The following is a 16088-nucleotide window of genomic DNA, read 5'->3' on the forward strand; positions in this document are numbered from 1 at the left end:
CATAAGCTCTCAGCTCTGTAAACATTCTAATGCACTCATCTCTCTGACTTTTCCTCAAGGCTAACTAATTATGAAATTCACGTTCTTTGTCCCTTTCTTTACCACAAACATTTGTGAACACTTTATATTCTTTTCTCATTTCAACTGATTGAGACTGAATCTAATCATTTTCACCTTTAAATTTATGTGTGGTAGTCAGCCACTTCAAGCAGTATTTATACATTTTTTTAACTTCACCAATCAATTTCTTAAAATTTAGCAAATCAAGGATTAACACATGATCTATCTTCCTATACTTAACAATCATCATTTTATGCACGTTTTCTTCAGTAAATTATTCATCAACATCTTCCTTAGCTATTCACTCCACAAGCACTTCAATAAGTTCCTCTAGAAGACAATCTACAATATCAATTGCAACCAAATTGTTTTGCACTAAATACTTTAAAAAATCCTTTTTGATTACTTTCTACTCATACAACACATGATCATGATAAGAATCACCAATAAAATTCATACTACTAGGCATCTCAATCATCTCCAATACCTTTTCTTTTGTCAGCTCTTCATTATTAGACATCTCTTCGGAAACTTGTTTCTCATGTTCTCCCTTCCTTTTTTAAACTAACTCATGCTCTACTTCTATCTTTTCTTTCTCAACATCACTATCAATAACCCAAGACCCAAAAATGACAGAAGAGTTTGTTAATGGCTAGCACAAAGGCATCCTTATGACATTTGGGGATGAATTCAGAATTGACGAGGCCTTCATTATTGAGATCACAGGTTTGCAGATGGTTGGAAAGAAGTTCTACAAGGAGAGAAAAGTAGCGGAGGAATTCCTCTCGGTCTTTTTTGACAAGAAAAGTGAAAGAGGTAGAGTGCGAAAAATGTTGGATGGAGGCCATAACAAAAATAATTTGTTGTCACTTTGAGTGGACAAGGCTGAAGTCGTTATGAGGTACATAACCCTTGACAGATGCTTTACTAGTATCTTTTCTTACCACTTTATGATCTTGAACCACTTTAAGCATGATAGAAGAATCATGTTGCCCTTTTATTTGCTTTCATCACTGGAGCATAGTTTAGCGAATCATGCTAAGAATAGTGACAACCCTATTCTACATGAGGTTTTAATAGTTCTTATCATGGAATATGTTGAAGCCCATAGGGTTAAACCCTCCCCTATAGTGAAAACCCCCAAATCAATGACCAACCCTAACATGCAAGTTGTGTTTGATACTGAGATTGAGAATGATTTGGGTGGTAAAGCTATGGATTGGCGGGACCTCAAGGTACCAGAGGACCCAGACTATTGTTCCTTTGAGGAAGAGGGCCCCCCACAGAATATCACACCTAGCACCAGCTGTAGAAAAAGAAACAAACATTGTAGATTGCCTGCTAGTAAATTTAAAACCCTCACCCCCAAGTCATAGATTTTGGGCCCGCTGAATCTGAAAATGTCAAAATTAGGAAAAATAGGAGAAGTTAAGGAAAGGGAAGAGGAAGGAATTAAACTTGACATCCCTCTCAATGTTGACCAGGTGGATCCGGAAGATAACAAAAAAGACATGGATTTTGAGGTGCTCTTGACAAATTCTACCAATAGCCAGGAAAAATGTTTTCTCTAGGTCAGCAATGAAATTAACATGTTGAAGGAAGGCATTAAGGGTATTATTGATACTTTCACTAAGAATCCCATGCCTAACAAAACCTATATGCTTCTTTGAATGACCCATAAGCTTACTGAAGATGTTGAAGTCATGAAAAAGGATCATGAGTCCAAGATAGGGTAGTTGGAAAAGAACTTGGAGGAGATTAAGGGAAACCTGAAGAATTTGGTCGAGATTAGCAAGGAAGCCATGAGCAGCAATGCTAAAGACCTCAAGAAGGTCAATGAGATGATGACTATCCATATAACCTAGCCTATCTCTAGTGTCCCACCATCAGATGCTAAACAGAAGAAGAAAATTCAGGAACTAAGCTCGCAAGGAGCGGGATCACAAGTTACTAAGGCCCCTTTACCATAACAAGGAGCGGGAATCAAGAGAGGAGTTCAATGAGATGTTTCATGGAAGAGCTTAAGGGGATCAACAAGAATATGATCCATAAGAACTTTGAGATTATGCACTCTCGGGTTTAGTTTTGTGTTGTTCTTAGTTTAGGTTTTTGTTGGTTGTTGTTCTATGTGCACTCTACCCTATTTCGGTGGCTTTTTTGCTATTGGTTTTGGACTAGTTAGCGAGTGTTTTATCTTTCTTTATTTTCTATTTGGATTTGGGTTTCGGGTCCCTGTAAAAACTGTTTATCTTATTCAAAAAATCTATTCTACTTATTATAAGAATTTAAAATTTGTAATAAATTACAGGCTACTTTTTAGTCTTGAGGAAATTTGAATCTGATTCCTATCATTAATTTAAGACAGGACCTCGTGATAGGTGGGTAAAGGTACTCCCAATGATGGGATGGATGATAAAAGAGTACTAATAAGACCATGGGCATACGCCAACTAAATCAATCTATCAATTGCTAAGCGGTTTAGGCATATCTTGTAGCAATCGATTAATTGGGATAGGAAAAGTGTGTAAGGAAAGTAGAGTGCGGAAAATGCCTTCCTAATCTTAATTCTTAGAGAAGTAAAGAAGATGTGTGTTTCAATTTGAATTACAATAAATATGATACACAACACAAGATAAACAGAGAAACATGAAAAATACTGCCACAAAGAAGTACACTGGATTTCACATGGGAAAACCCTTACGGGTGAAAAACCCACACACCAAAACAATTCTTGTATTACAGTTAAAAACCAATTTACATACAAGTTACAGATTCATTCTCTAATCCAATCTTAATGCAGGCAGTACACTAGTAGGTTATATTCACAATCGGCTTTCAATTTCACAACACAGAATAACCAATTGACACTTTAACCTTTCATCATCTCTGCAACCTTCATTGACATCATCCAACTCTGCTTCAACTATTTTCCAAACATTTTATATCTCTATCAAAAAAAGGTTCGGTTCAATTACTAACTATCGAACTTCCTTAGATGGTCAATAACACATTGTGTTATCTCTATTGCTTCACCTTCCTCTGATTCGTTCTAGTTTCCACCAATCATCTTCACAGCTCAACAAGTTGATTTCAACATTGGTCATGGTTCGTCCCTTATGTCTCTTTTGGCTTGACTTGTTATCAAAAAATCATCTAACATCATTGGGGGATAGCGAGATGAGCATATCTCCTTGTTCCCAGGTGAGCCCACAATATTCCTTGGGTACCCTTAGACGACTTGCGGGGTAGTGGGAAGAGAAAACTTCCTTTCTTCCTCTTATCTCGCAACATCTTTACCAACCGTTGTTTATCATGCAGGGTGGTGGGGAGAACCTTCCCTATGCCCTTATCTTTACCCCGCACTCCACCCTTGTTCATTAAACAACCCTCACGGGGTAACAGAAAAGAGACATAATGTCTTTCTCTCACTATCTCACAGGCTTCCTTGTTGGGCCTACAACGCCGGTGGAGAAAGACTAAGTTCATCCACCGCTTACTACCCTGCAAGCTCTCTTGCTTAACCATTAGAGTCATGCGGGACGGTGGGGGGAGACTAAGTCTCCTTTCTTCTATTATCCTGCACGCTTTTGTTGCACCTTTACTTGAGCTATGGGGTAAGTGATAAAAGGTTGAATTCCCTTTCCCTACTATCCCACAACACTCTACACCTTAAGCAGGTGTATAATAAGAAGGATGTCAAACTACTTTGTCAATAACATGAAGGTTATATAGTCGCCTAGGTGATCAATAAAACTAGTGTTATTTACCCCAAAATGTTGATTCAGAAACAAAGTACCATATGTCTTAGATTTCAACCAATAAATTTGAGACACCCATTCTCAACAAAGTGCCTAACTAACTCTTTTGGCAATAGGTGGAGATGGTGTTAAATAAGGTAGGGATAAGACAGCTAATATCACTTGAAGTAATCATCAAGTGAGCTATCTCCTCGAAACTTGATCAACCAAAATCATGATAAAAAAGCCATGAGATGATAGATTGTTAATCAGGAAGTAATGCAACTTCTCAAGGAAGATTTGAATGATAATTAACTTTAGAAAAGGATTGGCAAAGTTTCTAGAATGAAAAACTACTCCTAAATATCGTGATCCTCTTATCAGACAAGAATTATTTGGTTGATGGAGACCCCAATTCGTCTACTTGCCAAGAAGAGGAAAATGACCTTTCTAGGGGAAATTACAGACAAGAGGCTAAATACCATTCTGAAATACAAGCAACCCTTAGTAGTATATGCAATCAAATCCTTTCTGAGTGAGGAGTTTGTAACCGCAGACTATAGGTATCAAGTAAATACAGACATTTCGTCAATATTTGTGGCTTTAGCATTAGACAAGGGTTTAAGTAAAGGAATGGCTAGTAACCTATGCAAAGCCATTTTTAAAAATTGATTATTGGGTGGTTTAGAGGATATATTGAGGAATTGTGAGAAATTTTGGATTCCTCTACCTAAGGACTTTGACAAACAGAGCGAGAAATCCCAAAATTGCCAATTATTCTCTTGGATGATGAAACAAACTACCATGACCATAAGGAGAAAGTAATCAAAAATCTCAATTTCCTTCTAAATTGGAAAACGGTGGTTGTCAACCCAACATTCGATTGGATCTCGAATTTCATCAAAATGGAAGGCCTGGGGTAGTAGACTCAAGAAATTAACATGGAAAGAGAAGGCCCAGCAGAGGATGAAGATATGGATTATGTTTCCGAAGGTTAGACAAGAAAGAATGATCCCCTACACCTGTGTTTTTGTAATAGTTGCTTATCTAGTTTTAGAAGTTTATGCATGCCAATAAGGATAATATGAAGTATGGAGTCAGCCCGAAGGTCTAGAAATAGTTTAGTAGTAAGTAGAACTATAGAAATTTTAATGTTATCCTAATTATTATTTGGGTCGAGGGAATTTTTATAATTTTATGACGATCCCTTTGAACTTGTAAACAATTGTAGATGAGGGCATTTTTGTTATTTTATGATTGTTGTGTGAGAACGTAATTAGAACTATTAGTATAGTAGGCATATGACATTTACAAATGGAACTTTGTAACTATGTATATCTTATTTTATATCAATGAAGGGGACTAGCCCTATCCACTAGTTTAATTATCATTAAAAAAAAACTAGTTTGAAGTAATTTCAAGTAGTCAATTATTTTCAACATTGGGTGAGGCTCCAAGATGATTACCAAAATTTACATCGTATTTTTTATTAAAATTTACCTATTGCATAATTTTTAAAAGAATATATTGTAAAGTGGAAAATTAGATCCTAGTTGTTCCCCACCTAGGAGAGAGAAAGGAAACCGCTAGGAGAATTTTCACTTGGAAAATACTTTACATTCAAAAGAGGGGCTTGAATCCACTAGATCCAAATCCAAGGATGTGAATACCAAGTTCATTGCAAGGGTTGGAATGTGATTTACCCTGTTTTGTAAATAGATATGTTGACTTGTTGACTATGTAGAAAAGGAGACAAAAATGGATGAAATAGGGAGCTACTGATTTAGGATCGTGCTCTAACTTTGGATTTGCGATATTTAGACTGATATGGATCTTCCTTGCAAATTTGGAGAAAATTCGTCAAGACCAAGTTGAAAGTGTACTTGGTCCTCCGAAAAATTTGTGCACCGAAAAGGGCTTTTACACCTCTGCAAATGAAGTCCAAACTTGCATTTACAGTTGCGCACCTATGGCCTACACACATAAAAGAAGGGAAGAAGGGTTGTGGATGGGGATTTGCCTCAGTCAAACCCTGGTTGAGGAATCAACCTTGAAAGAAAGTAATTGCAAATGCTTAAATGTAAATAATGGAAATGTATACCTTGTAGATCTACAATTGATTGATGATTGTTGCTTTGCTTCTTGAATGTAATCATAAATGTTGTATGAAATGGCATGTAACATGAAAAAACCCTAACACACACACATGCTTGCAAATGAATGTTATGATGTTTCTCCAATGGATGAATGAAGAAGACACATGAAGAAGAGAACTTGATGGATGCTTGATGATGATAATGAACACCTTCCACTTGAATTTTTCTTATCCTTCTTATCAAAATTGCGAGGGTTGCAATTTTATGATGCTACATATTTTTTTTTCAAATTATTAGCTACAAATTATATTGATTTTTTTAAGATTGGACTTGATTGCATAACTTTGGGAAGTGATCTCATCTATTCACTTCTTTTGTGAATAGACTATATATTGTTATCTATTTTCTTGATTAATATATAACAATGTTCTAGTTAAGTAATCAAATTTAAATGCTTGTGAAATGAATACAAAAGTTGAGCTCCTTATGAGAGCATTGCACTTTAATTACCAAATGAATTTTAATTATATAAAAATAATAGAATAACTATTAAATGGTGTTACTTAATATATAATACATAGTATTTGTTTTCAAATCCCCTAAGTTACATCATTTATGATTTTATGGGCCAACATTAAGTTACATTATTTGCGACATCATATATTAGCACCCTTAATCTCATGAGCTTTAAAATCATATGTACATGACAACACCCATTCTTTACAAATTAGTCAAATGTAATGCGCAACTATATTGTTAATAATAATAAGTTGGATCATTTATTTCTTCATAAACTAATACCATTAATCTTATGAACTTAAAAAATTTATATATACAATACCATTCATTAATCAGATGAAACATATATCTATATTAAGTCAAAACCCGTTTATCTTTATCTTTATCAAAAACATATATCTATATTAAAAATCATAAATTGCATGATTTAGGCCCTCACAATTTTATGTATGATAACACCCCTTCTCTAGAAGTTAGTGGAAGCCAATGTGCATCTATATTTGAAAATCTAGGGGGGGTACTATAGAGGCCAGGTGCTATGGATTCATATAGGGTTCCTTCCTTTTCCCATTAAGTGTCAATTACAAATTCCGATGAGTGGCCAAATTTTCTGGTGTAAAGAGCTTGGAGTGCATTCCATAGAGCTTGGACTGCATGTGCACCATCCCGTACAATATTTTACAGGAAATTCTCCCAAACTTATAATACTTTAAGGTTTACAGGTAATTCAGATTCTAAATTAAATATTTTCACACGGCTCAATAAAACAAATACAACTAGGCTTTGATTTTGATATTTATAGACAATGATTCAAAAATCAGTCAACTTGTTTGGTAAATAAAATTGAACATTTCGTACCCAAACGTAGGGAGGAAATGTATTCACACAGTGGCATCAAAGGAACACCACTAACTTTTAAAGAAAAAACTTCGACACTTGCATTTAACAAGTCCAAAAACAAGGAAAGTTTATATTTTAATTTTGACGGTTTGCATTCTCCTCCAATGCTTTGAGAAAGCAATCTGTACCAAAATCATAATGGAAGACAACAAAACGCATTAATTTAATATGATTGCTAAGAATTTGTATTCAATTATTTAGTTTAAAACAATTGGAGACAAGAATCAAGCCATGCCGATGAAACTTTCCAGATGCAAGCCAGAACCATAAGCAAACCCCACCTATAAATATGCTATACTTGTTATCAGTCCTGTGCCAGTCTAAAACTTATCCTCTCTTAAAAGGGCATTCATTGTTTTACTCTTTTCTTGATAAGAGAGGCAGCAATGAATAAATTCTTACGTTGCGGGGCTGGCATTTTAGGTCATTACATTGCATTTAACCTAACTGTAGTTTTATATTCAATAATTTAGCTTAGTGTCATGAATTATAGGGACTGAATATTGGTGTGGTTGTGTGATTCAGGAAGCGCATTTGCTTTGTTCATGTATGGCGCACCATTGTAAGTACAAATATATGTATTGTGTTAATGTTATTGTTCACCTTAAAAAGTTTATCAGACATTCATTCATATTCACGCTAATATCACTATTCATATTAAAAAGTTTATTATAAAAAATTTATTAGACGCACTACAATTTCTAGAAAGTTACCCACTAACTTTTATGTTTTAACGTATGAGCAGGAGTAACTTCCGAGGAGTGATGAGGAAGAAGACAACGGGGGACATGTCAGGGTTGCCATATGCAATAGGTCTCTTAAACTGTCTCGTTTACACCTGGTATGCCTCCCCTCTCATCAGCAATGGATGGGATAACGCTCTTGTCATGGCTATCAACGCCATAGGCCGCCTTCTTCAGTTTTGCTTCTGCGGCATCTATCTCCTCTTTGCTCCACCTAAACCCAAGGTACCTTATTTCTACTTCACAATATTTTTCACTTCTATTTCCACTTGGGTTTGGAGGACTCTCAAGTTATTAAGATATGAATGGCATGGCAGAGAATAATGGGTATGATACTAGGAGGAGTCTTGGTGGTGTTTGTGAGCATTGCAGCAGCTTCCATGTGGGGAATAGGGGCAGCCCATAAGAAAGTGCTCGTAGGAACTACTGGAATGGTTGCCTCTGTCATTCTCTATGGTTCTCCACTCTCAGATATTGTAAGTAAACACACTCACTTTCATTACACTCATCTCTTATATATGTAAGTATTTTAACATTATTGCTGATATATATTTTGTGACACAGAGAACTGTAGTTAAGAGCAAGAGTGTGGAGTGCATGTCCTTCTACTTCTCAATGTTTGCTTTCCTGGGCAGCGTGTTGTGGCTGGTGTATGGTGCTTTGAGTAGAGATATTCTTATCATGGTAACTATATATGTTTACCATCTGTAAATTTATTGTCTAAGCAAACAAAATCTGTAGAACTGAGCTCATTTCATGCATTATTCATGCAGGCTCCTAATTTCCTTGGAATACCACTGGCTTCGACCCAGATGATAATATATTGCGTTTATAGCCAAAAGAGCCGAGCACGAGTTGAAGATGTAAAACTGAAAGTATTGACTACGATTTCAGAAGAAACACCTAAAGAAAAGTGCACCAAACTTCCTCTTCCTCAGAATGACATAGAAATGCAGCTGGAGCAGAAGGAAACCATTGAACTAACTTCAAAATAAATACTCTACCCATTCTAGATCAGTGCCATTGATATTGTTTATTTTCATGGTATAATGGATTTACTCGTACCTTCAAACTTTAACATCGTATTGTTTTGCATACCGTTATCTTCTTATCGTTCGTGTTACCATCCCATGGCGAAAAAATAGCGCCTTTCCCTGCTTTCCTATTTTAGTTTATAGCTGTACAAACTAGCTGCCTGATCAGATCAAAGTGATTCATGAAAGAAAGGGTATTCCCTTGTTTGTAGCTTATATTTGATAAGATGTAAAGGCTAGAGCGTACCCGTGTTTTAACATAGAAATGAATGAAGATTGTGTCCTCCTTGCTCAAATTCATCTCCAGCAGTTTTCTTTGCTACATTGATTGAGTCTTTTCATTTGGCTTTGGAGAAAGTATCATGAGGAGCATAATTAGAATGGTAAAAACAGTTCAACGTTATATTTTACCTTTAAATGAATTAAAATGTCTTACGTAAATATTGGTTTATTAAATGATATACCATAATACAGTAAAAATGAGTTATAATGTCTCTTGTAAATCTTGGTTTATTCTTGTGATTTTAGGATATACCACAAAGAAATAAAGTATTTGAGCATCCAAAAAAAAAGTAAGCTTGAATAGCTTTTGACTGGATCTATTCCACTTCAAATGTCCCTTTTGAGAATTGAACTTGAATCTCCACAATGAAAACCCAATGTTTTAACCAATTACATATATCATAAGTCTCTTAAATCATCATAACTTCTAATATTTAATGTATAATATTTTTACAATTATTGAAATACTATTCTATTGATTTATACATTTATTTTCAAGGAACATGATAATAAATAGTATAGAGTTATAATTTAGACCAAATTATTCAATTTCATAATAACTTATATGACATGAATTTTTTAGGGTTTTGAGGCATACAACCATTACATATTCAAATAAAAAATGACTTATATAATATAATAAATTTTATATGATTTAGTTTAATTTTATGTATTTTCATTATTCGACTCTACAAGACAAATTTCAAAACAAAATAATATTTTGTACTTTTGAAAAGCTTATGAAAAATTAGATTGGATCCAAAAGGGAAAAATATATTTCATTATTTAGTGGCCAAAATTAAGTCAAAATATTTTGTTTTCGATTAAGTTAGCAAGAAGAAGGCCCTGAATCCTACAGAGCAACAAAATCAGAGAGCAGTAACAAAAGGTCTGGCATCATACAACCAGCATAAGCACCACTACCATCCACTCTAAAAAATAGTCAAAAATCATCATGTCCCTCTAACTAAACATGCTATTTTGAACTAACGACCATCTACCTAACATATTGCTAGTAGTAACATGATATAATGAGTTAAGAAACTTAATAGAGTATCAAACAAAATTAAGAGTTTGATGCTTATGGCTTCCTTAAGTAATGCTTAAAATACCTAATATTGGATATACTATCTAGATAATAAAAAAACATAAACAAAAATTGAACTGCTTATTCATTCTTAATCAAATTCCAACTACACTCTAGCCTATGCACTTGGTTAGTCCAAATCTCCATGGGAGTGGTCTCCTCGCCCATTCTCCCCTCCTTCAGTAACTTCCTAGCCTTCTTTTTCATCCAACTCTACCTAGAAATGAACCCCATGGTCACCTTTCTCATAATGCCATCAGTGATGGAACATAGAGAACAGAAGGAGTCACCCATTTGGTCGTAACGCTGCCTGTATTCTTTAATTTTCATCTCCACATTCATAATCCTCACTTGCAGCTCAAAAATCTGATTTTGCAGGTTCTTGTTGTTGTCCTTATCTAGAGGCAAGTTTTGAGAATAGGGCACCATGTCAACATCATCATGGGAGTTAAGAGGCAGTGAGACTGGATTAGAATCCTCCATATCTTTTGAGGAATTACTCCCCACTTCCATCTACTCTTTATAGTGTTCCTCTTGTTCTTCCTCTTTAGCTTGAAAATAATTGTCCTTTGTATCCTCATTTGAGGATTCATCACCATCTTCTAGGTTAAATTCTACTGGCAATTCATAAGTGGTCACTTTTAGTTCAATTTGAACAATTTTATCCTTAGCCAAGAGTTGAGTAGACCTTCTTTCTCCTGAACTTCTTTCCTTCTTCTACCTATCATTCGACCTCTAATCTTCTTTCTCAGAGTCTTGCAGGTCAAGGTCAATGGTAATTCTTTTCTTGGCAGAGTCTTTCATAGGCTTTCTAACTTTTACAGGGCATAGTTTTTGGGGGTTTCTAATTTCCTCTTATCAGGGTTCATTTTGAGTAGCACAACCTCAGGGTTCATTTTGAGCAGAGTCAAAATATATTGTTATTCTACTCTAGAGACCACAATTTTTTTAATATCCTATGAAACATCTTCAAAATAGGTAAGGTTAGATATTTATAATTTTTAATTTAAAAGTCCATAATTTAATGGTCAAATTTTGGTCAAAATTGAACATCAAATTTAGTTAGTCTATATTCTAGAACATTATGGTTATAATTAATATTAGATACTATCCTTCCTCAATTTAAAAGAAACAAATTACACTTCAAACTAAAAACATATCCAAGCCATGTTGTTTTTAAGATTAAAAGACTATCATGAAAATATTAAATTTAAGGATAATCTTTATTCTCCATCACTAAGAGAAAATTTTCACTAGTATGTACAACAATGGTACATCTTATGGAGGTTAGCTTATTTACTCATTTGCAATATCTTTAAATGATATTGTTAAATGAGAAATATTATGAGAATTAGAGTGCCGACAAAACTACCAAAATACTTATATAACTTTTCAATGTCCAAAAGTAAGCTTATAAAAAATGAGCATTTATGAGTTTGATAGTATAAGTGTATCTTAATAGATTAACTCTCTTGTGGTGGAAACTTTCATGTAAAACTCTAAATGAGAGGTTATCACCTAGACTCAATTTTTTTATATACCATTTAGAAGAGTAATTGCAATTTTATTAGTATAAGGATTTAAATAATTGGAAATATTCATGAATTTGAGTGAAAATAGACAAACATAAAAAACTTATAGAAATAAAATCACCATCTATTTAAATATTAGCTCACATAGCATTGGAAAATTACTTAAGAAAGATTATTGTGGCATAATAAAACAAATACATTTTATAGACTTGATGCCATTTGGATACGCACAATGGCTAAGTGGACTACTTAGCTATCTACTAAAACAAGGAAACACTCTATGGCATGTGTGTTGCCTATATATTAGAATTATTGAATTCGATGAGTAAATGTCCTATACAAAATTTGATAGGAGGAAGAAGAAAACACAACAGCTCTCTAGAGCAGGAGTTTCCACCAAAAACAAAACTAGGGCAGATTGTGGTCCCCAACGAAGTGCGGGTAGGAAATATTCAAAATGGAAAAGAGAGCAAGAGTGTCTCTAGAACAATGCAGATGGGTCATAGAAGATGATCCATGAAAGTCTCTTCCAATCCCCTCGTAAGAAATGAAACTTTTATCTTGGAATATAAGGGGGCTTAATAGTTCCCATAAACAGGATGTTCTTCAAAAAATTTCTAGGGATCATAGACCATATATCCTTCTCATTCAAGAAACTAAGATGCCTAAGGATAGAGTGGAAAAATTGAATTTTTTCAAGTTTTGCAAATCTCAAGGTAGTAGTTTTGGTGGTGCTTCTGGTGGAGTTGTCACCTTATGGATTTCTCAGTTTGTTCAAGGTATATCCTTATGTGATGATGGCAATCATGTTGCTACTCTGTTCAAGCATATTAGAGATGGGTTTTCTTGGATTTTTTCTAATATTTACGCCCCCAATAATAAGGTTTCTAGATGGAGATTTTGGGTGATGCTTTCCTCTTTTCGAAGAAACTATTTTGATCTTCTCTGGCTTATCATGGGAGACTTTAATACCCCCGTGCAAGAATAAGAAAATTTTGGGGGATCCCAAATCCTACTGGATAGCAAACAGGATTTGGCTGACTTTATTAATAATCAGTGCCTTATAGATTTGGACCTTTCGGGAGCCAACTATACTTGGACCAACGAAAGGGTAGGTGGTGAGCTTATCCAAGTTAGGCTGGATAGGTCCCTTATTTCCATAGATCGGCTGCTTCATTATCTTTTTTATTTGAAGGCAATGCATAGAGTTGGATCTGATCACTATCACATCAGTTTTGTGGCAGAACCTAAAGTTGGGAGAAGGAGATTCCCTTTCAGATTTAAAAAGATGTGGCTTACTCACCCAAGTTTGTATGATTTCATAAATAATTAGTGGAATGTTGAGATTGATGGTACTACGTTGTTTCACATTACTAAAAAACTTAGAATTATTAAGGAGAAGATTAGAAAGTGGAATAAGGAGACCTTTGGTGACATCTTTATGATGAAATCGACTATCCAATTTGAGTTGAGCCTTATCCAGGAGAAAATTAAAAGAGAAGGATAAGTAGGGAATCACTTCTCTATGGAAATTGACATTTTGTCCAGATATCATAATATCATTTCTAGAGAGGAGTTATTTTGGAAGCAACACTCTAGGTCTCTTTGGTTAAATGTTGGAGATAAAAATACTAGATTTTTTCATATTACTACTTTGAAGCATAGAGCTGCCAACAAAATTGATCATATTATTAAAGATGGGGCCCAACTTGAGCATGATAAAGATATTAGTAAAGCTACTATGAAGGATTTTACTAACCTTTTAAAGGTTGATCATGTGCTAGACTTGGAGGCTCAGAATAGTCTTGTTGACTCTATCTCAGACATTTTGAATGCTGATCAGAATAAAATGTTGGCTTCTATTCCATCTAATGAAGAGATTAAGAAGGTTGTTTTCTCCTTTGATGGAAACAAGGCTCCTAGACCGGATGATTTTCTCATGTTCTTCTTTTAGAGCTTTTGGGATGTTGTGGAGAATGATGTTTCTAGTGTTGTCAAGGAATTTTTTAGGGCCCGATCCTTGCTTAAGGAATTTAATTATACCTTTATTGTTCTTGTTCCTAAAAAGAAGGAAGCCATTTCTCTGGAGGCTTTTCACCCTATCAAATTGTGTAATTCTTTCTACAAAATCATTTCTAAAGTGTTGACTACTAGATTACTAGGAATTCTATCATTTTTTATATCTCTTCTACAAAATGGTTTTGTTCCTAGGAGACAGATCATGGACTCCATCATCACTGTCCATAAGAATATTCACTCTTTGAATGTATCTAAGTCTCAAGGGTTTCTTTTTAAACTTGATATTGCTAAGGCTTATGATAGGGCTGACTCGGGATTCCTTTTGAAATTCCTTGTGGCTTTTGGCTTCTCTGACAGGGTCATTAGGCTCACATGGAAGTTTATTTCTACTGTCTCCATGGCTATTATTGTCAATGGGTCACCCTCCCATTTTTTCAAAACTTCTCGTGGTTTAAGACAAGGTGACCATATCTCCAATCCTATTCACTATCATGGCAGAGAGCTTGGGAAGATTTATTCAGAAATAGGTGGGTAATGGATCCTTAAAGGGTTTGAAACCTTCTTCTGGAGGTCTGATATGCTCCCATCAGCAATTTGTTGATGACACTATTTTAATGGGGAGCTCGATAGTCAGTGAAGCTAGAAGTATTAAGCCTACCTTCAATCTCTATGAACTTACTTTAGGTCAGATGGTTAATAGAACTGAAATCTCTATATTTTTTATCAATACCCCTAGACGCTAGACAAAAATGATTGTTGATATCCTTGGTTGTCGGGTTGGTTAGCTCCCTTCAACCTACTTGGGTATACCTTTGGGGCATAAGCCTCCTGATTCCTTTTGTCTTTCTCTGATTGACAGGTTCAATAGGAATTTGGTGAGCTAGAAAGGAGCCTTGTTGAACCAGGATGGGAAAGTTCAACTTCTTAAGTCCGCTCTTCAAAATTTGCCAGTGTATGCTTTGATTTTATTCAAGATCCATGCTAAGTATGCTGATATTATTGAGAAAATCCAAAAATGCTTCGTGTGGTCTACGGTGGAGGAATGGAAAATAATTCCTTTGGTGGCTTGGGAGAATGTGTGTAAACCCAGGAGATTTGGAGGTTTGGGGCTCTAGAGCATTAAATTTTTCAATGTTGTTCTTCTTGCTAAGCAAGTCTGGAGGACTTTTAGATATAGAAGAGAATGGAACACTCTATGGTACAATAAATACCTTTTTGATTGCCATAACTTTTGGATGTTTCTCAACTCCCCAAACCTCCCTAATGGATCTCATCTTTGGAATAATATTATCAAGGTGAGGGATATTACTCTTGTTGGTTCCCGTTGGAAGTTGGGAAATGGAAGAAGCATTATGTTATGGGATGATTGTTGGATTGGTAAAGCTCCATTGGCTTCTTATCCCATGTTTGGTGCTTTTAAATAATATTGTATTGCTTATTTTGGTTTGAAAGTGGCAGATTATTGGGTTGATGGATGATGGGTTAACCTTTCATTGATCAATCATATTCTTGGGCCTCTACAGTCTTCCTTGAACTCCTTTTCTTTGGGGAATGTGAATTTTGAGGATGATTTGGTCTAGAGATGTTCTTCTTGTGGGAACTACTATGTGGCCTATGTTATGTGGTTAACTGTTAATTCTCCTCCATCCCCTTTGTGGTCTAAAGTCTGGTTGAAACATCTGATTCCGAAAATCAACATTTTCTTTTGGCTCCTTGTCTTGAACAAGATCCTTACTACTGACAATCTCTGTAAGAGAGGTTTTTCTATTCCCAACAGGTGTTATCTCTGTATGTAGGAAGCTGAATCTATTGATCATCTCTTTTTGCACTGCCCCTTCTCTGCTAAGATTTGGAGTCATGTGCTTCGAAGATGGGAATTAAGCTATATTTTTCTTGAATCGGTCAAGGATTTTATTGATCAATGGAAGGTGACAACTAAGAACCATGTCTTACAGCCTATTTGGTTTTTTATTTTCTCTCATGTTTCTTGGGGAATATAGGAGCGTAACAATTGCATTTTCGGGGAGGTCTACCTTCAGCCAAATATTATTTTCAAAAAAATCAATCGGGCTATTCATG

General features: G+C 35.1%; 1 protein-coding gene across 1 annotated transcript; it reads left to right on the top strand.

Annotated features, from left to right (window-relative positions):
• The first annotated feature begins 4738 nt into the window (after positions 1–4738).
• On the top strand, positions 4739–9050 carry LOC131038011 (bidirectional sugar transporter SWEET3b-like). The gene is made up of 6 exons (XM_057970274.1): positions 4739–4790; positions 7838–7874; positions 8058–8280; positions 8373–8531; positions 8620–8739; positions 8829–9050. Exons 1-6 carry the CDS (start codon positions 4739–4741, stop codon positions 9048–9050), a joined length of 813 nt encoding a protein of 270 aa, XP_057826257.1.
• Positions 9051–16088: the final 7038 nt, after the last annotated feature.

The sequence above is a fragment of the Cryptomeria japonica genome, chromosome 6 (assembly GCF_030272615.1).
Source record: "Cryptomeria japonica chromosome 6, Sugi_1.0, whole genome shotgun sequence".
Taxonomy (NCBI): domain Eukaryota; kingdom Viridiplantae; phylum Streptophyta; class Pinopsida; order Cupressales; family Cupressaceae; genus Cryptomeria; species Cryptomeria japonica.